General features: G+C 43.4%; 1 protein-coding gene across 1 annotated transcript in view; it reads right to left on the bottom strand.

Moving 5' to 3' along the window:
• LOC122811972 (beta-adrenergic receptor kinase 1-like) overlaps positions 1-26,312 on the bottom strand; it is a 2,445,913-nt gene that overhangs the window by 573,504 nt on the left and 1,846,097 nt on the right. The window contains exon 12 of the mRNA XM_044084173.1: positions 24,187-24,281. Coding sequence (XP_043940108.1) covers positions 24,187-24,281 — 95 coding nt within the window. The remainder of the gene's footprint in view (positions 1-24,186; positions 24,282-26,312) is intronic.

The following is a 26,312-nucleotide window of genomic DNA, read 5'->3' as shown; positions in this document are numbered from 1 at the left end:
GCTCAGACACCTGTCTGGCAGAAGTAAGGGCCAACAAAAGAAGATTCTTCCAAGAGCAATGTTGGAAGGAAGCCAAAGCAGAAGGCTCCAAAGGCGCCCGAGTCAATTTCTCCAAAACAAAAGTAAGACCCCAGGGAAGAGGAACACTCTTCCTGGGAGACCTAATATTAAGGGCACTTTTGAGGAATTATTTAGCTCCAAATCTAGAATCTGAAGGAGGAAATAAAGGTAGACAAACAGAGATAGCTGATAAGTAGGCCTTAATAGAAAAATAAGCCAACCCAGCATTGAGCAAGTCATACAAATAAGAGAGAACCAAAGGAACATCCACAGAAAGTGGATCCAGACTACAAAAGAGACACCAACCAGAAAACCTCTCCCATTTGGATAAGTAGGATTTCCTAGTATTGGGTTTCCTGGCCTCCTGCAGGACCCTAAGCATGTCCACAGGAAAAAAGCTATGTGGAATCAAAATCTTATCACCTATAGTATCAAGTGAAGAGTGGACAGGTGGGGATAGATTAGAGATCCCTTGTCTTGTGTGAGTAGGTCCACACAGTCAGGTAACCTGTGATGACTGGCACTGGCTAAATGCAGATGAGGGAATCAATGCTGTCTTGGCCAAAAGGGAGTCACCATCAAGACTTTGGGAGCATCCTGCTGAATTCTGAACAGGACATTTGGAATGAGAGGAAGGTAAGGGGAAAGCATGAAGGAACATTCCCTTTCAAGAAAAAGATAGGGTGTCCACCTATCAAACCAGAGGACCTGGGACTTTGGCACAAAATTGAGGAAGTTCTCTGTTCAGAGGGGAGGCAAACAGATCTACTTGAGGAGTACCCTCAATTTATTTATTTTTATTTTATTTTATTTTACATTTGTTAACCGGGCTAGTCTAACTGGATATATTTCCATTTTCAGTAGAGGCCCGGGGAGAAAAGCTCCATTGGCAACAAATAAAAATTGAAATTTAACAAAAATTAAAATCAATTAAAATCAATATTAATACACAGTAAATGAACGGATTTCAATAGAAGATTATTAAAAAGACAGGAAGTAATATGAAATACTAAAAGAAATACAGGAGTATTAATAAAGTAAAGTAGGTATTTACAATAGTAAAAGTAACAATATGTACAGGATAATTCAATATGCAGCGAGTTACATGTAGACTGTCAGTACATCAAACAGGACAGAGACTTTCAGAGCATCAAGCAGGATAGATTACACCAGTATGTTGAATTCTGTTAAGCAGTTACAGTCCTACTTCAATGAATGTGAAATAAGTAGAGGTTCAAGGGGAGAAATATATCTGTACTGAAGGAGAAGATTAATCAGGGTTGCTGCAGGGGCATAATCAGTGTGTTTTGAGGTGTCTTTTGAGGTTTTGTTTAAAGAGAGGTAGTGAAGAAATTAAAGTTAGTTCATTAGGCAGTAGGTTCCAGTTTTTTCCCACAGAGTTGGAAAACAGAGAAACTCCAGCCATGTTGTAAGACTTGGTTATGCTAGCAAGAAGTTTGCTGGAAGAGCGAAGAGAATTTAGATTTTTGTAGGGGACTGAGAGTATAGGAGTGCTGTTAGGTTTATAAAATATCTTGTGGGTAATGGTGAGTTGGGACAGTTTCAACTGGTTTTGAAATTTAAGCCAGCCTAGCTGCATTAGATTCAGACAGTGGTGAGTTCTAAACGTATTGCCGGTGGCAAATCTGGCAATGTTATTATAGGAATTAGCTAGTTTGATGAGATTATTTTTCTTTAGATTAGTGTATCTTGGTGAGGCATACAGAAGAGTTGAAATTAAATGGGAGTGTGCAATCTTAGTTCTGGCTATTGGTGTTAGGAAATGTTTAATTCTATATAAGGAGCCTATCTTTCTGTTGACTGTTTTTATGGCGTTATTTATGTGGGTGTCAAATGTAAGGTTATTGTCAATAGTAATTCCTAGCAATTTAGTGGTAGAATCGGGGAATAAAATTGTGCCATTATTGGAGATGACAGAGAAATCTATGGGGGAGGATTTACTAGTGGGTGTGAAGAGAAGGAGTTTAGTTTTTTTGGCACTGAGCAGGAGGCAACATTTTGTGAACCATGTTTCAACTATGTTGAAAACATTCTGAGTAAGACAATGTAGATCAGTTGGGGAGTTTGCTGAGCATACTAGTGTAGAATCATCTGCATATTGAATGCAGGTATCTTGTGGAATGGCTACATGGAGGTCGTTGATAAACAGTGAGAAAAGAAGTGGTCCTAGAATAGAGCCCTGAGGGACTCAGAGTATGACTGGCAGAAGGGATGATATATTATTTTCCCAGAGAACTGCCTGTTGCCTATTGGTAAGGTAGGACTTGAACCATTTAACTGCCAGACAGTCACGGGAAAGGGATTCAAGAATGTTAATAAGAAGGGCATGGTTTAACATGTCAAACGCTTTTGAGAGGTCAATAAAGAGTGCAGAAGAGAGGTTGTTTTTATTACAGTTTCTATTGATGGCTTCAGTAAAGGATAATCGCACAGTTGTGGTGCTATGGGATGGCCTGAAGCCATGCTGACAGTTTGCTATGATGTTATGTTGAGATAAATGGTTTAACAGTTGTTGGTGAATGCATTTTTCCATAATTTTTGCTAAGGGTGATAATAGAGCTATTGGCCGGTAGTTGGAATAATCATTAGAGGTACCCCCTTTGTGCAGGGGATAATATGTGAGATTTTCCAGATGTCTGGAACAATTCCTTCTTTAATGGTTCTATTTATGAGGATGGATATGGGATAAGAAATTACTTTGGCTGCTTTCTGCAGGTATTCAGATGGTAGCTGGTCAGCAGAAGGAGTACAAGGTTTAAGTTTTTGGATGAACTTACAGATGAGAGTGGTTGAGATGGGTTGCAGATGGAATGTTGGTAGAGTGCCAGGTATGATGGTGGGGAGGCTTGAGTTGTCAGGGACTAGTTGACTGGCTAGTGATTGTATGGTGTCTGTGAAGAAGGTATTGAAGGTATTGGCAGCTTGGTGGGGGGTATTTTGCTCGGCCTGAGATGGGGTAGGTGTACGTGAGTGGCCTGGGTACAGGAGTTTATTTATACTAGATCAGAACTTTTGGGGATTGTTTTGGTGATTATGCTGCAATTTACAGTAGTAGTTCTTGTCTGTAAGTATTGCCTTTTTTGTAATATTTCTTAAATGCTTAAAAGTTTGTTCATCTGAGATATTTTTGTTAGCTCTCCATTTAGCCCAAGACTTGTTCCTAAGTAAATTTTTTTGTCTGGTTTCTTTAGAAAGCCAGGGGGCAGGCTTAGACTTAATTCTAATGGACTGTTTGGGTGCGTGCTTATCTAGGATTGATAAGAATTTAGAGTTTAGCTATTTAACAGCTTCTTCAAGTGGTAGGGTTTTTAAAGGGTTTCCAGTCACAGGCTCTAAGTTCATTTTGGAATAGTACTGGGTTAAAGTGTTTGTTGGTACGTGCAATCCTATATGTGGGGGGGGGGGGGGGGTTAGAGATATCATTTTTTTGCCTTAGGATGTAGGTCAAAGAATGATCGCTTACATCGTCTGGCACAGTTCCTACCTTGTAAGCTTGTTTCTGTTTATTTATAAGTATCCAGTCTAAGGTGCTCTCTCTCTTATTTGGTTTATTGATTCTAGTTGTGGAGGTGATAGTTTGACTAAAGCCATGAAGGTTGACATGGGAGGTAGGATTATCAGCGTTAACAACTTTCCAGTCAGTATTAAAATCACCAAGTATTATTGTTTCTTGGGGGTAGGTTGTGGACACCCAGCTTATGGTGGACAATGTACAGAAACATATCCTTGTGAAGCATCCATTCATGGAATTGAGTTAAGGACCTGCTCAGAGTGTCTTAACACAATATTTTGTCCACTGGGAATACACTTGTGTACACTTACCATAAATGTAGGTGTTCAACTGGATTCACTGTTGCAGTCATCACATTTGGGTTATCTGCTTGCAGTAGCCCTCAGTCGGCCTGATTATCAAAGTCTTGGGTCCCGCGTTGGTTGCTGTCTCATCTTCCGTGATGTCAGGTAGTCAGGGGTATAAAGCATGCAGCCAATGCCATTACATCAGTTTTTCTTGCCCCAGATGTCAGGTGCCCCCCCAATGGGAAGCAATTAAACATAGATATATATATATATATATATATATATATATATATACATTTAATTGCGTCCCATTAGGGAATATATAAATAAATATATATATATATATATATATATATATATATATATATATATATATATATATACATACATACATACACACACCAGGTTATATCTCCAACAAAAAAGCAAACACACCAAAAAGCTTTTAAGCATAGTAAAGGAGCACAGAGGTAAAGCCAAAAGAAGTCAGGGGGCTGGAGGGAGGGTAACCAGGACTGCAACAGTGAATACACTCTAACATCTACATTTATGGTAAGTGTACACAACTGTACTATGTTCTTCACGTTTCACTGTTGCAGTCATCACATTTGGGTAGATTCCCAAAGCTAAGGATGGGAGAAGGAATTTAGATAGCATTAGGAACAGCTATAAGGCCCTGCAAGACTGCAGTGGCAGAGCCAGCTCTGGATTTAGAGAAAATTGGCAAATGGTAATGCTTGGTGAAGGTATATACAGAAAGTACAGTTGTGTACACTTACCATAAATGTAAATGTTCAAGTGTATTCACTGTTGCAGTCATTACATTTGGGTAATCTGCTGGCAGGTTGCCCTCAGTCGGCCTGATTAACAAAGTCTTGGGTCCTGCGTCGGTTGCTGTCCCATCTTCCATGACGTCAGGTCGTCAGGGGTATAAAACATGCAGCCGACGTCATTACATCAGTTTTTCTTGCCCCAGATGTCAGGTGCCTCCCAAATGGGTGCAAAACGTATATATATGCATATAATTTAAAACACAAAACATATACCTCCAAACAAAAGCAAATACACCAGGAAGGCTTTTAATCATAGTACAAGAAAGGAGAGGTATAGTTAGAGAAAAACGGGGCTGGAGGGAGGGTAACCAGGACTGCAACAGTGAATACACTCGAACATCAACATTTATGGTAAGTGTACACAACTGTACTATGTTCTTTGTGTTTCACTGTTGCAGTCATTATATTTGGGTAGAATCACAAAGCTATGGTTGGGAGGATGGATTTATACAGCATTAGGAGCAGCTATAAGGCCCTGCAGGACAGCAGTGGCAAAGCCAGCTCTGGTTTTAGAGAAGAGAGGTAAACGGTAATGTTTGGTGAACGTGTGAACTGAGCTCCAGGTAGCAGCTTCTACAATGTCTCTGGTAGGAACCCCTCTGAGAAAGGCTGCAGAAGTAGATGCATCCCTGGTGGAATGAGATCTGATCCCCTTGGGGACAGGTTTACCATGGTGCATATAGCAGAAACGAATACAATGGCTTATCCATTTGGAAATAGTCTGCTTTGAAATAGCCTTTCCCTCTGCCCCTGCAGCAAATGCCACCAATAGTTGATCAGATTTTCTTAGAGATTTTGTCCTGTTTAGGTAGAATCTTAGTTGTCTGTGTACATCCAATGAATGCAGAATCCGCTCACCCTTGTTCTGTGGACTGGGAAAGAAAGTTGGCAGATGAATGGTCTGATTAAGAGCCACACTGGATACCACCTTAGGCATAAAGGATGGATTGGTCCTGAGAGCCATCCTGTCCGGATAAAAAATAATGAAAGGCTCCACTGCCATAAGAGCCTGTAATTCTGAAATTCTTCTAGCTGAAATGACTGCTAAAAGAGAAGCTGATTTCCAAGAGAGAAATTTTAGGTCTGCAGTAGCAGCTGGCTCAAAAGGAGGTAGAGTGAGTTTTTCCAAAACAAAATTGAGGTCCCATGCAGGAGTTGGTGCTCTCCTGGGAGGTCTTACATTTTTGGCCTCTCTGAGATACGGTTTTAGGAGAGGGTGAGAGAAGAGGGGAGGTTCTGTGTTGTAATGAGCTGAAATGGCAGATGCATGGATTTTTATGGAAGAAACAGGTAGGCCCTTGTGAGGCATCTCGGTTAAGTATTGCAGAATCTGAGGAATATTGGGCATTGATGTGCTTATTCCTTGTGCTTGGTTCCAGGCACAAAATCTTTTCCATTTGTCAGCATAAGATTTTCTAGTACTAGGCCTTCTAGCCGCCAAAACAACATCCATCACAGGTTTGCTGAGAGATGCCAAGGGTGAAATCAGTTGATTAGCCACGCTGCAAGATTCAAAGTTTGGAGATGAGTGTGCAGAATTTGGTAGTTCTGCTGAGACAGTAGGTAAGGTGTCTGAGGCAGGTGCCACGGAGGAAGGTGTGACACATTGCGCAGGAGCGGCTACCAGTGTTGGCAAGGCCAGTCTGGAGCAATCAGAATCATTTTTGGTTTGTCCTGTCTGACTTTTAGTAGGACTTTGGAGAGCAGAGGCAGAGGGGGAAAAGCACAGACTGATAGGTTTTTCCAGCTGATTGATAGAGCATCCACTTTCCAAGCTTTTTTGTGATGAGTTCTTGTGCAGAATTTGTCCAACTGATACTTCTGGGGTGAGGCAAAAAGATCTATGTCTGGGCTCCCCCATTTGCATGTCAACATGCTGAAAACTTGTGGTTCCAGTTTCCATTCGTGTGGGTCCATAAGATTTCTGCTTAGTTCGTCTGCCAGAGTATTTAGCTTTCCTGGCAGGAATTGAGCTTGTAGTTGTATTTGATAAGTCAAGGCTGAGTTCTACAATGCCATGGCTAGTCTGCAAAGGGGGTAGGAATGTGTACCCCCCTGCTTGTTTATGTACCGCATGATGGTGGTGTTGTCTGTCTTTATTAGTAGTTGTCCTGGATGAAGGTAGTCCTTGAAGGCTGTCAGAGCATTCTGTACAGCTAGCATCTCTTTCTGATTGATATGTAGGTGCATTTGATTTGGGCTTCATTTGCCCTGAATGCATTTCTCTGCTAGATGCACCCCCCCCCCCCAAGCATAGTGTGATGCGTCTGTAGTTAGGGTTTGGGCGGCAGGAGGTGGAGTGAATGGCAGTCCCTTGTTTTGGTGGCAGGCCTCTGCCCACCATAGGAACTCTAGTTGCAGACAAGGTATGATGGGAATCATTGTTTTCAGGCTGTGACAATGTTGTCTCCATAAACTTTTGAGGTACCTATGAAGTTTACTCATATGCAGTCTTGCATATGGAATTAGAAGAATGCAGAAGGCCATGAATCCCAAGGCCTGCAGAATTTGTCTTGCAGATAGCTGGGTTTTTGTGGCCACCTGTTTGAAGTAAGTCATCAATTAAATTTGCTTTTCTGGTATAAGGCAAGTCATCTGGGCAGTTGTATTCAAGCTTGCACCCAGGAATGTAATTTTTTGAAAGGGTACCAGTTGCAATTTCTTTTCGTTTATGGTGTACCCTAGACAAATTAGAGCCCTTTTTACAAATGTCAGATAATTTATGTGTGTGTCCTTGTTTTCTGCATGAATTAGACAATCGTCCAGGTATGGATATATTTGAATATTTCTTTGCCTGCAAAATGCAGTTACTGGAGCCAGGCACTTTGTGAAGACCCTGGGTGCAGTAGATAAGCCACAGGGCAGTGCAGAGAAAGTACAGTTTTGTACCTACCATAAATGTAGATGTTCGAGTGCTAATACAGCTGCAGTCATAACAGATGGGTTCTCCTGCCGTCAGGTGGGTCCTCGGTCGGCCGAATTCCAAAGTCTAGGTCCGGCGTCGATTGTCGTCGCTTCTTCCCTGACGTCAGTGCAGCAGGGGTATAAAAGAGGCAGCCGACGCCATTTTCTTCAGTTTTTCTTGCCCCAGATGTCAGGTGCCCCCAGAAGGAAGGCAAAACATAAAATTATGTAATAATGCAATGCAATATAATCAAAACACAGTAGTTGCAAGCAAATACACCATAAAAGAATACCCCAATCAGGTTGTATGAGTAGGTGTTAGCCATAAGGCCTGTCCCAATAGGGGAAGGAGGGAGGGAAACCTGGACTGCAGCTGTATTAGCACTCGAACATCTACATTTATGGTAGGTACAAAACTGTACTATGTTCATCGTACATACAGCTGCAGTCATAACAGATGGGTAGAATCCCAAAGCTAAAAAAGGGGTGGCAGGCACTAAGTGGAACTAGGAGGAGCAAGGATGCCCTGCAAGACTGCAGTGGCAAAGCCCGCTCTAGATTTGGAGTATAATGGTAGGTGATAGTGCTTGGAGAAAGTATGTACAGAACTCCAAGTGGCTGCTTCCAAAATTTCTTTGGTAGGAACCCCCCTGAGGAAAGCTGTAGAGGTAGCTGTGGCCCTTGTGGAGTGAGATCTGATGCCCGTAGGTGCAATTTTACCATGAAAAGAATAACAAAAGCGTATGCAGTGGGCTATCCATTTTGAGATTGTCTGTTTGGAAATAGCCTTCCCTTGAGCACCTGTAGCATAGGACACAAAGAGTTGCTCTGATTTTCTGAATGGCTTTGTTCTGTCCAAATAATAACGAAGCTGTCTGTGAATGTCCAAGGAATGTAGTAGTCTCTCCCCTTTGTTTTGTGGATTAGGGTAGAAGGTAGGTAAGTGGATAGCCTGATTCAAGGCTACCCTGGATACTACCTTAGGCATAAAGGAAGGGATGGTTTGTAAGGAAACTCTGTCCTGATGGAAAATGATGAAAGGCTGCACAGCCATGAGGGCTTGTAGTTCCGAAACCCTGCGTGCTGAGGTGATAGCCAGAAGGAAGGCTGTTTTCCATGACAAATATTGCAGTTCTGTTGAAGCAGCTGGCGCAATTGGAGGCAGGGTCAATTTTTCTAGAATGAAATTGAGGTCCCGAGCAGGTACTGGTTGTTTCCTTGGAGGTTTTATATTCTTAGCCCCTCTGAGGAACTGTCTTAAGAGAGGATGCGAGAATAAAGGAGGATCAGTGTTGTATTCTGCAGAAATGGCTGAGGCATGGATTTTGATGGAGGAGAATGAAAGTCCACTGCTTAGCATCTCAGCTAGGTACTGTAATATTTGAGGTAAATTCAGTGTTCCAGGATTCTGACCCTTTTTCTGATTCCAGGCACAAAACCTTTTCCATTTTGCAGAGTAGGCTTTTCTAGTAGAAGGCCTTCTGGCCTCCAAAATGACATCCTGCACCTCCTTGGAGAGTAGGGTCTGTTGTGAATTTAAGGAATCCTCCATGCGGCTATATTGAGTGTTTTCAGCTAACTGTGAAGAGTTTTGAAGTTGTGCCGAGTCAACAGAAGAGGCATTAGAGGCAGGATCCATGGTGGGGAATGCGTCAGGCTCCTCAGGATTGGGTACCAGTGTTGTCTTGGCCAGTCTGGAGCAATGAGAATCATCTTTGGTCTGTCTGCTCTGGCTTTTAATAGAACTTTGGGCAGCAGAGGAAGAGGTGGAAAGGCATAAACTGTCATTGTTGTCCAACTGAAAGAGTGCGTCCACTTTCCAGGCCTGTGGATGATAGGTCCTTGAGCAGAATTTTGTCAATTGGTAATTTCTGTGGGTAGCAAAGAGATCTATGTCTGGCCTTCCCCATACTTGAATTATCTTTGCAAAAACTTGAGGATGCAACTTCCATTCGTGTGGATCTGTCATATTTCTGCTTAGGTTGTCTGCCAGCATGTTTTCCTTGCCTGGCAGGAATTGTGCTTGAAGTTGGATTTGTAATTCCAGAGCCATGCTCCAAAGAGACATGGCTAGCCTGCACAGGGGATATGAATGGGTTCCTCCCTGTTTATGTACCACATCACTGTGGTGTTGTCTGTACTTATCAATAGCTGGCCTGGATGCAGTAGGTCTTTGAAAGCCATAATAGCATTTATTACTGCTAGCATTTCCTTTTGATTGATGTGTAGGTGCTTTTCTTTTTGTGACCATTTGCCCTGAATGCACCGATCTGTCATGTGCTCCCCCCAGGCGTAGTCCGAGGCGTCTGTTGTGATGACTTGATTTGCTCGAGGCTTGCAGAATGGGAGACCTATGTTTCTTTGGCATGCTTGAGCCCACCACAGAAATTCCTTTTGAAGACATCGAATTAGTGGTATAATTGTTTCCAAACTGTGGCTGTGTTGAGACCATAAGTTTTTTAAATACCATTGAAGTTTCCTCATATGCAGCTTTGCACATGGGATTAGCAGGATGCAAGATGCCATGAATCCCAGAGCCTGCAGGATTTTCCTTGCAGTCAGCCTGGTGAAGGTTGCCAGTTTTCTGAAGTATTGAGTTAGTTGCCCTTGTTTCTCTGGCCTGAGGTAGGCCATCTGGGTGTTTGTATTCAAGTTGGCACCCAGGAAAATTATTGTTTGAGAGGGTATTAGTCTTGATTTCTTTTTGTTGACTGTGTATCCCAGGGAATTCAACAACGTTATTACAAACGCCAGGTGTTTCAGAAGTATGTGTTTGCTGTCTGCTTGAATCAGGCAGTCGTCCAAATATGGGTATATTTGTATCCCATGAAGTCGGCAGAAGGCAATTACTGATGCCAGGCATTTCGTGAACGCTCTGGGTGCAGTAGATAAGCCAAAGGGCAATGCAGAGAATTGATAATGGGTTGAACCTACAAGAAATCTGAGGTATCTTCTGCAATCTTGTCTGATTGGGACATGCAGGTATGCCTCCTTGAGGTCCAATGTTACCAGCCAAGATTCCTTGCCCAGCATGGGAAGAAGCTGCTGTAATGTGAGCATCTTGAATTTTGGTACGAGTAAATATGTGTTTAGGATGGACAGGTCCAAAATAGGTCTCCAATCTTTGCCCTTCCTTGGTACCAGGAATGGTCTGGAATAAAAACCTTGACCCTGTTCTTGTGCAGGTACCTCTTGAATAGCTTTCATGTCCATGAGATCTGAAATTTGTTTTTGTGCCTCTGCCGTTTGATTGTGTGGCAGGTTTGGCATGCCTCTCATTTTTGGAAGGGTGTGAAAGTGAAATCTGTAGCCTCTGTCTATAATGTAAAGGATCCATTTGTCTTTTGTGACAATATGCCAATTTTTCGAAAATAATGCCAGTTTTCCACCTAAAGGTGCTGCCATTTGAGCCTTGTTTGGCATGCAAAGGGGAAAGTCATTGGTTCTGCTTTCTGAATGGCTGTGAACTATCCTCACCACCTCTTGGTGTAGGCGCTTGCCTTTGTCTGCCTCTAAATGATCCTTGAGATTGCCCTCTACCCCCCAGGCGCCTGTATCTACCTCTTTGAGGTCTGTCCGTGGCTGGAAAGGACCAATTTTTTGAAGGCCAATTTCTACTGAAACGTGGAGGCTGTACCTGTAGGAAATCTTTCACTGTTTGCATTGATTTTGCCTTTTCCTCCATTTTCTTTAATACCTCCTCAGCTTTAACACCAAACAATACATCTTTTTGAAGAGGTGCATCTAGTAATTTAGCTTTGACATGATCTGGTAAGGTTTGCTCTTTGAGCCAAGCATGTCTATGTATGACTGATCCTGTAACAGCAGCTCTACATGAGGCCTCTAAAGCATCAAAACCACATTGCAAGGTATGTTTACCCACTTGCTCTGCACTATGCAACAAATCCTGCAACTCCTTCAAGTCGGTTGTTCAGGTTGTGACATTTTGCTTTTCAACTGCGATAACAAAAACTGTTGATACTTTAACATATGGAACTGACAGTTTAATGCCCTCATGGTTAAGGTGACCGAGGTGTATACCTTTTTCCCCCCACCTTTCTAAAGCTCTGGAATCTCTCTCTGAAGGTAATGATTTTTGGCAGTGGAGGCCTTAATTCCCTTGGGACCCTGTGAAATAGTTTCTGGGTCAGCCGCATGGCTTTTGTATAGGAATTGGTGTGAATCAGGAACCCGGTAATACCTGTCTGGCTTGACTGGAGCTGGAGGCAAAGAATCTGGGTTAAGGCTGGCCTCTGAATACACATCATCTAGTATGTCTAAGACAGGAGGGATAGCCAGAAGCCTGTGCTGAGGGAGCAAGAGGAAATCCCTGAGCCTTTTCTTGGAGTCTGAATACTCTTGGCCTTCCCAGTGGAAGTGTTCCCTCAAGGTATGCAAGGTTTCCCCAAAAGAGTAATCCTCAGGGGGGGAGACAGAGGGAATGGACTCCTCTGCATCAGAATCTTCAAAAGGGGAGTATGAATGTTCCTGGTCCTCAGAATGTTCTGAAGTAATGGAGGCCTGGTCCGAGGAAGGGTATTCTTCCTCCACTCTGGGCCTTTTGTCCGAGGGGGGTTGAGAACCCCTGATAAGAGTAATCAAATCCTCAGCCATTTTGAGCATCTGCTTTTTAGGCATGGGGCCCTGTGGAGCTTGTCTTTTAGTATGCTTGGCTGCTTTAGATTTAGTGAAAGCCTTAATGGAAAAAGATGAAGAAGGCCTGAAGACACCTTGAGAGGTGGCAGGCCTGTCTAAACTCTGAGTTTCCCTGCCAAGAGTGGCTTTGGTATCTGTAGTTATGGTGTGGGCCGAAGAGCCTGCGACCTCGGGCACAGAAGACACCGCTAATGAAGTGTCATCGGTAGTCAGGGGCTGCGTAGGCGCCTCGCTGAGAACCAGAGCACCTGTATTCGGCTTTAGCGTGGTGTCGGTAGAAGTCGCAGACCTCGTATGTCGGTCCTTATCTTTGCGTCTTTTACTCAAAACTGGAGTCGGAGCATCCGACAACATAATGTAATTAAACTTTTTGCCAAAATAGTGTTGGGCGAACTCCGCCCGACGCTTAATAGTGCGTCTGTTGAATGTAGCACAAAAACGACAGGCCGAGACGTCGTGGTCTGGGCCTAAGCAAGGAATGCAGAGGGAATGGAAATCCTTATGCAGTATTTGCTTCCCACATGAAATGCAATTATTAACTTTGTCTGACATCGGTCTGAGGCAAGAAAAGTTTCCCCAACGGGGTACTTAGCTTTTAAGAAGTCTTTGGTTGAAAAATATTCGTAATCTCAGGAGCTGGCCGACCGGCACTTGCGAACTGCTTCTGCTTCGGGCACCGCGCGGCAAGAAAGACTGAAGAAAATGGCGTCGGCTGCCTCTTTTATACCCCTGCCGCACTGACGTCAGGGAAGAAGCGACGATAACTGACGCCGGACCTAGACTTTGGAATTCGGCCGACCAAGGAACCGCCTGACGGCAGGAAAACCCATCTGTTATGACTGCAGCTGTATGCACGATGAACATCTGGTAATGCAAGTAGCCTGCTTTGATGCGGAGGTATCTTCTGCAAGATTCCCTGATTGGGATATGCAGGTAAGCCTCTTTTAAGTCTAGAGTTACCAACCAGGCATCTTTGCCTAGCATAGGAAGTAACTGTTGAAGAGTCAGCATCTTGAATTTTGGAATGTCCAGAAATGTGTTTAGAGTAGATAAGTCCAGAATTAGACGCCATGATTTGCCTTTTCTGGGTACCAGGAAAAGGCTTAAATAGAAACCTTGTCCCTTTTCCTCTTCTGGTACTGGTTGAATAGTCCCCACGTTCATGAGGGCCAGTACTTGTTTCTGGGTCTCTGCCCACTGATTTGGGGGCAGGTCTGGCCATCCGTTTGGGATTGGCAACGTGTGGAAATGAAATCTATATCCCTGGGATACTATATTTAAAACCCATTTGTCCTGGGTTATAAGTTGCCAGTTTCTTGCATGAAGTGCCAGTTTTCCCCCCAAAGGGGCGGCTAAAAGTTAAGTGCTTGGTAAGTGTAGAGGGAAGTCATTAAGGCTGCTTACCATAAGTAGGTGTCTTGTTGTTTCCAGGTTTGGAGAGGGAGGCACCCCACTGTTTTGTTCTAAAAGTCCCTTGTGACTGAAACCTGGAGCCTTTGGAATGTCTGGGTTTGACTTGAGTGGCTCTCGAAGGAACTGGAAAGGACCAGTTCTTAGTAGGCCAGTGCCTACTAAATCTTGGAGGGTGCCCTTGCAAAAAAATCTTTCACAGTTGGCATAGATTTAGCTTTATTTTCCATCTTTTTTAAAACGTCTTCAGCCTTATTACCAAAGAGACGGTCCTGTTGTAAAGGAGCATCCAATAATTTTGCTTTAAAATGATCAGGCAGAGTTTGCTCTTTGAGCCAAGCATGCCTTCTTAGCACAGACCCAGTTACAGCAGCCCTGCAAGAGGCTTCCAAAGAATCAAAACCACATTGCAAATTATGTTTTCCAACTTGTTCAGCTGAATGCAATAGATCCTATAAATCTTTATTTTCCACACAGTCTGAAATTAACAATTTTCTGTTAAAGCAGTCCCATGATATGCTGTTGATATTTAAGCATATGAAACTGACAGTTTAAAGCCCTGATTACCAACCTTCTTACCCCATCTATCCAGTGCCCTGGAATCTCTATCAGAAGGGGTAGGATTTTTAGCAGTAGAAGCCTTAATGCCCTTGGGACCCTGAGAAATGGTTTCAGGATCTGCAACAGGATTTTTGAAAAGGAATTTGTGGGAGTCAGGAACCCTGTAGTATCTGTCTGGCTTACAAGGAGCCGGAGGCAGAGAATCAAGAGCCATACTAGATTCTGAAAAAAACATCATCAACAATGTCTAGAACAGGAGGTATAGCCAAAGGCCTATGCTGAGGAAGAAGAAGAAAACCCCTAAGTCTCTTTTTAGACTCGGAGAAATCCTGACTTTCACAGTGGAAATGTTCCCTTAAGGTATGTAAAGTTTCCCCAAAAGAAAAATCTTAGGGGGAGAAGCAGAAGGAATGGAATCTTCTGCATCAGAGTCCTCATAAGTAGGAGTAGACAAATCCTGTTCATCAGAAGAGTCAGAAGAAATAGAATCCTGTTCAGAAGATTCATAATCAATGTCTTGCCTAGGCATCTAAAAAGGGAAGGTTGACTACCCCTGATCAGAGTAATTAAATCTTCAGCCATTTTGATCATTTGTTTTTTAGGCATAGGGGCCTGCACATGCGGCCCAGGCATCAGTTTTTTAGACATAGGTTTAGATTTTGGCTTTAGTTTTGAAGATGGCGTCAGTCTAATATACAAATCTGTAGGCCTGAAAACACCCTCAGAAGCCAGTACCTGGACAGCGGCTCCGGACCCATCTAAGGTAGAGACATCCGCGGGTTCCATAATTGAAGCATCTTGCTGCATGCCGTTCTCCAAATGGGTCTCAGTAGAGGCCTGCAAATCAGAAGTAGTGGGTATCAGGGGCTGCGAAAGCGCCTCACTGAGTACCGGCGAACTGGCGCCTGGCTTAGAAGCATAGTAGTCAGTTTTGGACCTCAACGGCCTGTCTCTGTCTTTTTCTTTGCGTTTTTTAGGTATTCTGGTAGTCAGATTGCTAACCGATGACATTTCTAGATAATTAAAGCGTGAGCCAAAATATTTAGAAGCAAAAATATACCGATGCTTAGTAGTGCATTGATTAAATTTAGCACAAAACCCACAGCAAGGTATGTTGTGGTCAGGGCCTAGGCAAGGAATGCAGTACAAATGAAAATCCTTATGAGGTATTTACTTCCCACAAGTAATGCAATTATTAACTTTTACTGACATTGGTAAGGAGCAAGAAAAAATTTCCCCAATGGGGTACTTAGCTTTTTAGTTGAAGACTTCGGTTCTGAAATTCGAAAACGAAAATTTCAGGAGTTGGCCGACCGGCACTTGCGAACTGCTTCTGCTTTGGGCATAGAGCGGCAAGAAAGACTGATATAATGGTATCGGCTGCATGTGTTATACCCCTGATGACCTGACGTCATGGAAGAAGGGACAGCAACCGACGCTGGACCCAAGACTTTGTTAATCAGGCCGACTGAAGGCAACCTGCCAGCAGATTACCCAAATGTAATGACTGCAACAGTGAAACATGAAGAACATCAGGTCTATATCTGGGCTCCCCCATTTCTTTGTCAACATGTTGAAAGTCTTTGTTTCCAGTTTCCACATGTGTGGGTCCATGAGATTTCTGCTTAATTTGTCTGCCAGTGTATTTAGTTTTCCTGGCAGGAATTGAGCTTGTAGATGCACTTGGTAGCTCAAGGCTGTGTTCCACAGAGCCATGGCTAGTCTGCAGAGGGGGTAGGAATGGGTACCTCCCCTGCTTGTTTATGTACCACATAACAATGGCATTGTCCGTCTTTACCATTAATTGTCTTGGAAGAATGTGGTCTTTGAAGGCTGTCAGAGCATTCTGTACAGCTAACATTTCTTTCTGATTGATATGCAGGTGCTTTTGACATGGGTTCCATTTGCCCTGAATGCACTTCCCTGCCAGGTGAGCCCCCATGCACAGTCTGATGCTTCTGCTGTTAGAGTTTGGGCGGCAGGGGGTAGATTGAATGGTAGTCCCTTGTTTTGGTGGCAGGCCTCTGCCCACCAAAGGAATTCTAACCGTAGGCAAGGTATGATGGGAATCATTGCTTCTAGATCCTGAGAGTTGACACCATAGGCTTTTTAGATACCATTGTAGTTTCCTCAGATGCAGTCTTGCATATGGAATTAGTAGAGTGCACAAGGCCATGAACCCCATGGCTTGCAGTATTTGCCTTGCAGATAGCAGGGTTTTTGTGGCCACTAGTTTGAAGTAAGTTGTCAAATGAATTTGTCTCTCTGGCGTGAGAAAAGCCATCTGGGAAGTTGTGTTCAAGCTTGCTCCCAGTAATATAATTTGTTGACAGGGTACCAGCTGTGATTTCTTTTCATTTATGGTGTACCCCAGACAAGTTAGCACCTTTTGTACAAATGCCAGATGATTCAAAAGTACGTCCTGGCTTTCTGCCTGAATTAGACAATCACACAAGTATGGATATATTTCAATATTTCTTTGCCTGCAAAATGCAATGACTGAAGCTAGGCACTTTGTGAATACCCTGGGTGCAGTAGATAAGCCAAAGGGCAGTGCAGAGAACTGATAGTGCATGCAGCCTGCTTTGTAGCTTAGTTATCTTCTGCAAGATTCCCTGATTGGGATGTGCAGGTAGGCTTCCTTTAAATCGTGTTACCAACCAGGCATCTTTGCCTATCATGGGAAGCAACTGGTGAAGAGTTAGCATCTTGAATTTTGGAATCACCAAAAAGGTGTTTAGGATAGAAAGGTCCAGGATAGGACAGCATGAGGCGTCTTTTCTGGGTACCAAGAAAAGTCTTGAGTAGAAACCTTGTCCCTTTTCCTCTCCTGGTACAGTCTAAATAGCCTTCAATCTTAAGAGAGAGGACTTGCTTTTGAGCCTCTGCCCACTGATTTGGGGGTAGATCTGGCCAACCGTTTGGGGTTGGTAACATGTGGAAGTGAAATCTGTATCTTTGGGAAACTATGTTTAAAACCCATTTGTCCTGGGTAATGAGTTCCCAGTTTCTTGCTTGCAGAACAATCTTTCCCCCTAAAGGAGCAGTCAGTTGAGAAGTGCTTGGAAGTTTTAAAGTTAAGTCATTGAGACAGCTTACCATAGGGAGAGTCTTACTACTCCTCGGTTTGGAAGTGGGAGGCCCCCACTGCTTAGTCCTGTGCATACCCTGGGACTGAAGTCTGGTTGTTCTGCTGGCTCTGTGTTTGAACTGAAGGCCTGGAAGAGGCAGGAAAGGACCAATTTTTTTGAGGGCCAATGCCTACTAAATCTTGGGGGCTGCACTTGTAAGAAATCTTTAACAGTTTGCATAGATTTAGTTTTTTCCTCCATCTTTTTAAGAACTTCTGCTTTGTTGCCAAACAGGTGGTCCTGATTTAAGGGAGCATCCAGCAATTTAGTGTTAACATGATCTGGCAAAGACTGCTCCTTAAGCCAGCATGCTTTCTAAATACAGACCCGGTGCAATCCAATAATATGCTGCTGATACTTTAACATATGAAACTGGCAATTTAAGGCCCTGATGGCTAAGGTTGCAGAGATGTATACCTTCTTGCCCCATTTATCCAGGACCCTGGAATCTCTATTAGAGGGGGTAGGAATTTTGGCAGTAGTAGCCTTATTGCCCTTGGGTCCCTGTGAAATGGTTTCAGGATCCGCAGCAGGATTTTTAAAAAGGAGCTTGTGAGAATCAGGAATCCTGTAATATCTATCAGGTTTACTGGGAGCAGGAGGTAAAGAGTCAGGAGCCAAGTTGGATTACGAAAAGGCATCGTCAACAATGTCCAGCACAGAAGGGATAGCTAAAGGCCTATGTTGGGGCAGGAGTAAGAAATCTCTAAGCCTCTTTTTAGAATCAGAGTAATCCTGGCTTTCCCAGTGAAAATGCTCCCTAAGAGTATGCAAGGTTTCACCAAAAGAAAAATCCTCTGTGGGAGAAGCAGAGAGAATAGAGTCCTCTGCATCAGAATCCTCATAAGTGGATAAGGGTAAATCCTGGTCATCAGAGAAGACAGAAATTTCAGAATCCTGGTCAGAAGTATCATAAGCAAATTCAGTCCTAGGTCTCTTAGGCGGGAAGGTTGGCTTCCCCTGATTAAAGTAATAAGGTCTTCAGCCATTCTTATTTGTTTTTTAGGCATAGTGGCCTGACCATGCGGTCTGGGCGTTGGTTTCCTAGGCATGGTTCGAGTTTTAGGCCTTGAAGAAGAAGATGGCGTTGGTTTAATATGCAAGTCAGTAGGCCTGAATACACCCTCAGAAGCCGGTGCATGCACAGCGGCTCTGGACCCATCCAAGGTAGAGACATCCGCAGGTTCCACAGTTGAAGCATCTTGATGCATACCGGACTCCAAATGGGTCTCAGTAGAGGCCTGCAAATCTGAAGTAGCAGGTATCAGGGGCTGCGAAAGCACCTCACTGAGTACCGACGAACTGGTGGCTAGCTTAGGAGAAACATTGTCGGCAGCTTTGGACCTAGGCGGCCTGTCTCTGTCTTTATCTTTGCATTTTTTTTGGAATATCGGTAGTCAGGTGGCTTACTGAAGACATATCTGGATAATTGAACCGAGTACCAAAATATTTAGAAGCGAAAATATACCGATGACGAATAGTTTGTGGTTTAAATAAGGCACAAAACAGACAGTGAGGTATGTCGTGGTAAGGGCCTAGGCAAGGAATACAGTACGAATGAAAATCTTTATGAGGTATTTGCTTTCCACAAGAAATACAAATATTGACTTTTACTGACATCGGTTTAGAGCAAGAAAAGGCTTCCCCAACGGGGTACTTAGCTTTAGTTTAAGACTTCGGTTCTGAAACTCAAAAATGAAAATTTCAGGAGTCGGCCAATCGGCACTTGCGAACTGCTTCTGCTTCGGGCACTGCACAGCAAGAAAGACTGATGTAATGGTGTCGGCTGCATGCTTTATACCCCTGACTACCTGAAGTCATGGAAGATGAGACAGCAACCGACGTAGGACCCAAGACTTTGATAATCAGGTCAACTGAGGGCTAGTGCAAGCAGATAACCCAAATGTGATGACTGCAACAGTGAAACACGAAGAACATCTGCCTTAAGAGTCACTTGATACTGGACAGCAAGATCCCCTACCAGGAATGAAAGCGATCTACGCGGAGTTTTTGGCAGAAAAGCCTGACAGATGGAACAAGACGCATGGTCATGTGAAGCACCAAGGCAAAACAAACACTATCCGTGGCGGTCTTTATGGGGAATCTGTCTCTTACACTGGCATTTACCCTTCTTGGATAACATGAAACCCCAGAAGCAACCAAAAACAAGAAAAAAAGAAGCCCCAGTGGGTACTTATCTACAATGGCTAGGAAACCAGCAAAGTAACTTGGGCATTCGGACTGATGATCAAAAGATGGTGTTTGGACTGGTGGCAAAGAAGTTTTGAGGATGGTACATCTGGACATCACTTTTATACCCTACACTATGTGAAGAGCATACATGTGATGTACGGCATACCTTAAAGAAACTTAAGGCTTTGATATGCTGGCCAGATGTCAGGGTGCCATAGGCAGGGAATCCCACATGTAAAGAATACTGCAACAGTGACATGGAAGGGCGTATCCCTTTTTACCTTTAGGTGGAGGGCAAGAGTGCCTGCAAACAAAAGCAGATTTGGAAGAATAATTTCTCTGAAACTTAGGAACAGGTGAAACAAAAATACCCTTCAACTCCTGTAAGGCCTTGACCTTACCTTGAAGGGACTTGAAACATTAAGCAGAAGTAGTACCAAAAAGATTTTTACTGTCTAAAGGAGCATCCAAAAATATAGTCTTAATGTCATCAGGAAGAGCCTGAAGACAAAGCCATGAGCAACGTCTCAAAACAGAACCAAAATCAGAAGCCTTGGAGGAAGCAACAGCAGCATCATAGCTGCACTTAACAGAATGGTAGACAACTTAAGAGGTGGTACCCAACAGGGAAAGGCAGAGGCCTTTCCCTCAGAGGCAGGAATATCAGAAATAGCCTGAGAAAGGAGGGTCAAAACATACCTAATCAAACCAGTCTGGTAGTCAATGACCCTAAAGAATAAGGTGGCAGCAGAATAAATCTTCTTGCCAAGCCTCTCCATGGCCCTAATATCCTTAACAGTAGGAAGTAACTTGGTAGAGGACAATAGCTTGGAGGGCTTGTCTGAAGAGATAGATGTTACAGAAGGATCAGAAGAAGGGCATTTATACCAAAGCTTACACGCATCAGACACCTTGTACAATATGGAATTTCGGGCAGATGGTTTGGGAGACTCCGTCTGAAGGTGCTCATACTACCTTTTCTGAATATCAAGAAACCTGAGAGCAATCCCACTTAAAGTGTCCCCAAAAGTGAGTTCCTCTAAAGGAGAATCTGGACTAACAGAATCCTCCTCCTCTGAACCATAATCCAAAAAGGAAGGGATTTAGGAATTGTTACCTAAGGACTCTTCCCCAGAGTCTTATCTTCATCAGAGGAACCCAGCTTCCTAGGTCTTTTAAGAGGTCTGGAAGACCAGGAAGGAGTAGACACAAACACCCCCTGAGGAGGCTTTAAAGCCATTAAAGCATTAAATACCACCTGTGTAAAAAATATGCCATTCACGGTGGTGATCTTTAGCTGCAGGGGGAAAAATGCTTGGTTTTCTGTTGGACTTCTGCATGAAACACCCTAGGAGGGTCAGACCCTTAGCGACACTCACTGTAGTAGGGATCTCCTCCCTCACTAAAATCTGTGGATTTCTCCTCGGTCCCTCACATAAAATCAGCTGAGGCTCCCCTCAACATCTGTAGCAGATGTTTATAAAGCCTCAGCGAACATGCGAGAAATTGGATCAGTGCCAGCCTCCAACTGGGTGGTGGTAGATGAATATGAAATAAACACCAGACAATCCACCAGACTTTCACCAACCTCAACAGAGATGTCCGGGGGGGGTGGTACAGCAATCGTATCAGACCAAAGATTTTAAGCCTTTTTCTTGGCTAATGGCTGACCCTCAGGACTTGAAGACTCTGCTACAGTACCTTGAGCAAACAGCTTAGGACACTGGTTTTCAAGGTAAACAGATAAAAAGGAGAGATGACTACATAGGGCCTTAGGGACAAAAGCTTGGCAGATGGAACATTGTATATGGTCATGGGAGGCACCCAAACAAAAAAGGCACTGGTCGTGATAATCTTTGTACGGAATCTGCCTCCCACTCAGACAGTTTCCCTTTCTGAATGACATGAAACCAATCAATACTAAATAAGAAAAAGGAGAACCCCCAAAAGGAGCACTTACCTGAAAAACGGCTTAGTAACCAGCACAGAAGAAAGATGGTCACTGATGTTCAATGATGGCGTTCAACCTGGTGGCAAAGAAGTTCTGAATGTCTGTGTCCATACATCACCTTTATGTCCTTTGCCTCGAGTGGGGAGACTGTACGTGTGACGTATGGTACCTGTTAAATACTAAGGCTTTGGTATACTGGCCAAATGTTGGGCTATCCTTGGCAGGAAATCCCTTCTGTTAGGAATACTGCAACAGTGATATGGAAAGACATCCCTGGATTATGAGCTCCATCTCTGTCTCTAGGTTAGTTTCCATTAGAGGAATCCCCCTGGTTTTCATAAATGCAGCTCTTATGCTAGATACTGGAAATTCTGAAAAACATATATTCTTTACACCCATATGATTCCTGGCAAAGGATCTTTTGAGGGCTGTGAACCTCACCTTGACAGCTTAGAGTCTTTCTGACTTGCTTGCTCTTGCACAACTTTTCATGCTTCTATGCTCAAGACAGGGAAGCTCCATCAAAATGGACATCAGTGAAGAAATCCTTGAACTTTTCTCTATACCCACAAAGTCACAGCCAGGTCCTGCCTCCACACAGTGATAGTTGTTCCAATTGCTCTTGCTGCTCCATTTATTGCATTCCAAATGAGTCTCATGAATATTGATATATTGCTGTTCACTGCTACCACCTGTGATTTCATCTGACGACAGATTGCTATGTGGCAAATTTTTCAGCACGTCTTGTATCTAAGGCATTACTTGCGGCAAATGGTTTAGATCCCTTATGTGAAAGCTTGATGTCCCACTTGTTCCATAGTCCTGAAATTCTTATTTTAGGTTCATAGGTTTACAGGTAAATACCAGGCAATTAAGTCTGCAGACTATTATATGCCTAGCCAATAACCACATAGTGACGAGAACTGAGATTCCAACCCTGTACCCTGTGTCTGTGAAGTAAACACCTTGCCCATTATGACAACCTCCTTGTGTTCTGGGGTGGACCCACTGTAGAGGATGCCTCTCTGACCCTTGTCAGCCTGAGAGGTTGCCTTGAAACCATTTCCACCAGCTTAGCTGCTGGTACAAAAATCATCAGCATTAAAGTCAAAGTCATCAGCCCTGTCATTGCCACTGACCATGAGGATGACTCTGAGAAAAGAAAGTCTGGAGCCAACATCAAGAACAGCACTGAGGAAGGCTTCAGGATTGAAGGCTCCAATGCCAGTGACCATGTTACTGCAAAAAGGGGCCAATACCAATGCCAGAGCTGAGCCATCTAAATTGATGTTTTCAGGCCAAGTGGTTCTCAGCACTGGATGGGATCAGTGTCGAGGCTATCAGAACTCAAGCAGTCGGCAGTGATGGCAGAACTGTTGATGCTGACGATGTGGATCACGTCACTACATTCAGTTCCAACTCTCCTAGCACTAACACCGAGCCCAGGGTAGGAGCACGAAAGTTCAAGATAACAGGTTCTTTTCTCACTGCTCTGGAATACAAGAGGGGACAGAGGACAGCTAGTTCAGTTTCGGACTTGATCTTCATCATTCATTTTCAGCTTAGAAGTTCAGTGAGACTCCATACTGACCTAGTCGTCTGTACTGATACAGTTGACAATGGTCAGAAATCAAAGTATCCACAGAGTTCTCAAAACGAGAAGACGCTATCAACTCCTCTGTATCAAAAACAACTGAAATCTCCATCTGGAGGATTCTACAAAAGGTTTCTCAGGCATCAGAATCCAAACTGGCAAAGTTGGTATTAGGTATTTTCTTTGTTCTTTAGGAGAAGGCCTATCTTCCTTCTCCGGGCCTAATCTCCATTAGTGTTTTTTTTTTTTTCCTACGCTCAGAAGGCAAAAGACCCGTTAAAATGAACTTATTTCTGTGTTCCTGCAGAGCAAAGGAAAGATATGTTTTGCAAATATCACAATAGGGATTTAAATGATACACACACACACACTGTGTGGCTGAGGGGGTATTCTTATGACCACAAACGGACCTTAAACCTAGACATTAAACCTGCTGAAATAATTACAACCAAATAGAATACTGTGTAGCAAAAAAAGTTAAGCAGATACTAAGCATTAACTACCACAAAACTCTTAACTGCAAAACTGTCTAGAAAAAATACTTAACACACCAAGCACTACAAGAGTGGATAGATAATACTACAAAAAAAGAAACTCAAAAAAAAGGAAAAATTGTACACTAAAGAGGTGAGGGGAGGTAAGGGAAAACATGTCTAATTCAAGGGGAAAAATCAAATATCTGTCTCATGAACAGGGGAGGAAAAAGAGCTAATTTTTAAAAAGTACCTTCACAAAAGTAGTAAACCACTAGTGAGCTAAATATTTGTGAATAAAAGTGATACATACCTCCTACATAAGAAGAAAAAACATTAAAAATTATACAGATCCCAAGTAATGGAAGATCCATCTGATGCAATAAACAGCAAATGAGATCCGAAGCGAGCTGCATTATATAATACGGAGAGTTCTTGAGATGAAGTGGACCCGCTCACAGCAAACAGGACTTTATTTGAAAAAAATGGACTAGATCATGTTAAGATATGTTTTAAGCTTTTACACTACCATTGTCCTTGCCACTCAAACATAGCAGTTCAGTTGTGGGTCATATCATCAGATAAACAAATTGATACTCACACACTGGCATGGGGCTTTTTTTTGGAGAAATCACAAGCCAATCCAAGATCAGATATTCTGACATGACCATGCTCATCCAGAAGGATATTAGCTGGCTGCAACAAGAAAAAAATAAAGCAAAGTGCATTAAGGCAACTTTTCAAAATCAAGTCAAACCACAGATCTACATAAAAATGCTCCAATGCTGCCAATTTATAAAAGCCCATGCCTTGGTAGTTACCATTTTTTCAGTGTTTAAACTGAAGGAATCACAGGGTCAAACAAACAAGCTTACCCAACCCTAATCTTTACACCACTTCTCTATACTATACGCAATTAATCTGACAAGGCTAACAACATTTCAGCAGAATGTTATTTCTATTCTGGTTAGGTTTACAAGAATGGTTTTATGATATATTGATGCTTCACTTACTCTTATGTTTCCCCTCACCAACAGCTCAGTTTTAAGAAGTAGAGTAGCTCAAGCAGAAAGGGGTCCAATGTGTTGCTACTGATCACAAACATGGCAACCAGTCAGCTCTGGTGGTGTACAGGGAATAAAGCCCTTACTTCGACCCAGGCAACCTAACTTTGATTAGCACCTTCAGTGTCTGACAGAGCAGGCTGGGTAGGACAGGACTGAACAGCCACTGCTGGCTTAACTATCTGGGGGGTGGGGGAAAGGAGAAGTGGCTCTAGCTTTCCTTTTGGGTGACACCTTGTGGGAGCAATACATGCTACACCTGTGGAGTATGAGCTGCCACTGTGCACTTGAACACAGCCAAGGAAGTGAGTGGAGACGCACACTCCCTATTACAAAGGAACAGTTGTGGTCAAAAGAACTGCTGCAAAAAGGTGGTGGTGGGCGGTGAGCAAGCAACAGCAGGGGGAAAGGGGGGGGGGTAGGTAGCTCTTCAGGACCAGTATGTTGACCTGTTCACTACCATCCATCACTCACCATGGGGTCATGAATGGGCTGACTGGGCTACCAAGGCAGGAATAAATGGGATGTCGGCCCCTCATCTAGCCTAGGTTTGTACAGCTCTTGCCCTGAGATAGTGCTAATATGTTAGTGTTGACCTCAGTTTGTAGGGAAATCCTGTGTCTAGAGGCCTATCTGCTTACTTAGTGAGAGAAAGTGAACAGAACTGGTTTTGTCTGGGCAGGGCATTTCTGCAACTGTATTGTCTGGACAATAGGTCTGTTTCTGCCTTCTGTGCCTTAAATCAGATATACCTGTTACTCAAGCTGTGTTGAGAGACTGACTTACTGCCTGCTGTGATATTCAAAAAAGATAAGTGTTTATTCTCATTTTTCATCTGCATGTTTGATTTAATATCTCTGCAATCTGTAGAATTGGTTTTCCCACCCACCCACGCTGTTCTTGTCGTGGTTTTATGTCTTGGTGGCTTTGAGTTGCCCGCCTCTGGTACAAAGTTGATACTGGACCCCCCCCCCCCCCCAGTCACATTACATAACCTCATTCTACTGTTAATAGTGAGAACTTAGCAAAGGTCCACTCCTTTAGCTTCTGCATATTGAATTATCTCATTATAAGTTCATAGGTAGGTACTAGGCTATCTGCCCAAAGGCATTTATAAGTCTAGCCGGAATGTGTTGGCTTTCGCCGCCCCATTAGATTAGTTCCTTGTGCCTCTGTCCAGCAGAGCCACTGAAGTGATCCCCGGGGTAAACTTCCTGCTTCCCATCCACTCGTCAAGGCTTCTCTTGAAGAGTGTTAGTGAGGAGCTCTGCCTAATGTAGACTGGAATCTTGTTTCAGAGCATGGGAAGTCTCTGGGACAGGAATCTATCCGTCCAGCACGTCCTATTTATTGTTGTGGTGAGGTTTAGATCCCAAGAGTGTGTGGCTCGAGGGGATATGGTTTTCTTTAGGTGGAGCATGTCCATCAATTCTGGGTTGGACATGGCCTTGTATGTCAGGCATAGATCACCTATGAGTAGGCGGTATGTGACAGAGTTTCTTCAGTCAAGCTGCATAGGACATCTGTTTGAGGCCAGTGATCCTCTTGGTGAGGTACTTCTGTGGTCTTTCCAGCTGTTGCAGGTGTCTTGTAAGGTACATCCCAAATGGGGCATTGTACTCTATGATGGGTCTGATGAGTGATGCGTAGAGGGGCACAATGA

The sequence above is a fragment of the Protopterus annectens genome, chromosome 9.part0 (genome assembly GCF_019279795.1).
Source record: "Protopterus annectens isolate FY-2018-M chromosome 9.part0, PAN1.0, whole genome shotgun sequence".
In the NCBI taxonomy this organism is placed as follows: Eukaryota; Metazoa; Chordata; order Ceratodontiformes; family Protopteridae; genus Protopterus; species Protopterus annectens.
This window is presented reverse-complemented; position numbering and strand designations above follow the sequence as displayed.